Source organism: Camellia sinensis, chromosome 4, assembly GCF_055761805.1.
Source record: "Camellia sinensis isolate YWXY chromosome 4, ASM5576180v1, whole genome shotgun sequence".
Lineage (NCBI taxonomy): Eukaryota > Viridiplantae > Streptophyta > Magnoliopsida > Ericales > Theaceae > Camellia > Camellia sinensis.
In genome coordinates, this window is record NC_138964.1 from 117,133,408 (window position 1) to 117,135,926 (window position 2,519).

A 2,519-nucleotide genomic window follows, 5' to 3' on the forward strand; every position below is an offset into this window, starting at 1 on the left:
CACATGTGTCACATGTCAATAATAATACAACACTGATTAGTAACTCGAATCTAAGGTTACCCGAATCGTCTGAATTTTGGCTTCTCGATCGTTTGACCGGTCATATGGTAAGAAGGTGATAGCCGCGGTCGACAAGACTGACAACCGCAATAGATAAGTGTTGTATCGATCGTCCGAACGATCGTCTGAGCAGTCGACCGACAAGCGCAAATTCAAACCATTAAGATAAACTCAAATTTAAGCTACCAATGATTTTGATAATCATATCTTAGTTACCATGGTAATTAGGGTTGTAAATGAACAGAGCCACTCGTGAACAGGCTGGAGTTCGGCTCAGTAAGAGCTCATTTGAACTTGGTTCGTTAATTTTATTTATTTATTTATTATTTTTATTTATATATATATATTTTTTGCGTTCGAGCTCATTAAATTTTTAATAAACAAATCCAAACATTCTAAAGCTTGACTCATAAGCTCGGCTTGTTACCGGCCTCATTTAATATTTATTATTTATATATATATTAAATAATGTAAAAATATGTATAAAAAATAACATAAATATGCTATTAATATATTTAAAAATATATAAATATAAATAATAGTTAACTAGATAGTACATTTATATAATAGTGGTAGTAGATATTATTATTTTGGTAAAGGGCCTGGCTTTGGTCCAGTCCACCATCGGACTGGACCGTGCTGTTGGGCTCGTGAAGGCCCACCACGGGTTCCGTTTTGAAAATTTGAACCGTTCAATGTGTAGAACTCGTCGAGTACTATATGCCTGTGAAAAATCACGTTGATCAGTTATCGATAGCTATGTGATCAAAACAGTTTTTTTATCAATCGTTAATTAATTCACCGTCCATTTTTTTTATACAAAACTGATTTGATCACATACCTATTGATATCCAATCAACATGATTTTTCACAGGCATATAGTATTCGACGAGTTCTACACATTGAACGATTCAGATTTTCAAAACGAGACCCGTGGTGGGTTCCCACAGGCCCAACAGCACGGTCCAGTTTGATGGCGGACTGGACCAAAGCCAGATCCTTTGGTAAAATATTAATTATACATATATTATATATAATTGTATAATCAAAATTTTAATTGTAATTTTAATCTCATACATAAATATGAATTTATAAATTTTTTGACTCGTTAAGACTCATGAACAAATTCGAGCTCAAATCAAATGTAAGTCAACTCAGTTTAAACTCGATTCGTTAAATTTTTATTGAACTCAAATTCAAATCCATTAAAATCTTAAAAAACAAATCTAAACCTACTAAAATCCTGTTCCACTCCACTCGTTTGCAACACTAATGATAATGCATTTTTCTCTCACTCCACATAGTACATACTCTCTCTCTTCCCCACATATATTGCTCAGCTGTGATTAGGACCCCCACACATTTCCATCCCGACCACCCCCATACACACGTGGGGGTTGATAAGTGGGGAGAAGAAAAAAAAAAAAAAAAAATTGACCAATCAAAATTGAAAGGGGGTCGTGGGGGTGGCTTTCAAAGGGGTGGCTTTCAAAGGGGTTGCAGTTTTTTTTCATATATTGCTTCCCCCATAAGTAAAGCTCCACCAGACTCCGTTATTTTCAGTTCCTCTCTCTCTCTCTCTCTCTCTCAATTAAACATGGTACAATCGAAGAAGTTCAGAGGCGTCAGGCAACGCAACTGGGGTTCTTGGGTTTTCGAGATTCGCCACCCCTTACTGTAAATTCATATTGTTTATTATTATTATTTTTTTTGCATTGCACATGAATTTTATATATCCTAGTCTTCAATTCAAATTCTTTTGTGTTTTTTTTTTTTTTTTTTTTTTTTTTTTATGTAGGAAGAGAAGGGTGTGGCTGGGAACTTTTGAAACAGCCGAAGAGGCGGCCCGAGCCTACGACGAGGCCGCGATACTGATGAGCGGCCACAGTGCAAAAACAAACTTTCCGGTGATTGCAAACCACTCCACCAATGACAATAACTCTTCGTCATCATCATCCTCGTCGGCAATTTCGTCAATTTTAAGTGCGAAACTTCGCAAGTGCTGCAAGTCTCTGTCACCGTCTCTCACATGCCTGAGGCTCGACCCGAACAATTCTCACATTGGAGTATGGCAAAAGCGTGCCGGTTCAAGATCGGATTCCAGTTGGGTCATGACTGTAGAGCTTGGCAAGAAAAAGGAGCAACCACCGGAGACGGCAGTGACGCCAGAAACGTCGTCGTCAACGACGGGGTTGAAGGAGGTCGGAGGTGGGTTGGAGGAGGAGGAAAGGGTGGCACTGCAAATGATAGAGGAACTTCTTGATAGAAATTGAAGTTCAGCAGTGCTAGGTTCACAGAACGTGCATTGTGTGGACAATTATTTCAACAATTGTGCTATGTGCATAGAAAGTTCTAAATACAGAAGGCATGAATGTGAAATAAAAAATGTTTACTTTCTAATCGTAAACATGTTGTATATGTGAATATATATATATATATATATTTATATTTTGTATGTA

The 2,519-nt window shown here is 37.2% G+C and overlaps 1 protein-coding gene across 1 annotated transcript; it reads left to right on the forward strand.

The window, feature by feature from the left end:
- Nucleotides 1-1,572: 1,572 nt before the first annotated feature.
- On the forward strand, nucleotides 1,573-2,519 carry LOC114297379 (ethylene-responsive transcription factor WIN1). The gene is made up of 2 exons (XM_028241786.2): nucleotides 1,573-1,737; nucleotides 1,859-2,519. The coding sequence occupies exons 1-2, from the start codon at nucleotides 1,658-1,660 to the stop codon at nucleotides 2,331-2,333; spliced, it is 555 nt and encodes a 184-aa protein (XP_028097587.2). The 5' UTR covers nucleotides 1,573-1,657; the 3' UTR covers nucleotides 2,334-2,519.

Bases quoted from the DNA above. Each gene is read 5' to 3' on its own strand.
- LOC114297379 (XM_028241786.2), top strand. From the start codon at position 1,658: ATGGTACAATCGAAGAAGTTCAGAGGCGTCAGGCAACGCAACTGGGGT. The intron at 1,738-1,858 runs GTAAATTCATAT...TTTTTTATGTAG, and splicing joins GAGATTCGCCACCCCTTACT to GAAGAGAAGGGTGTGGCTGG.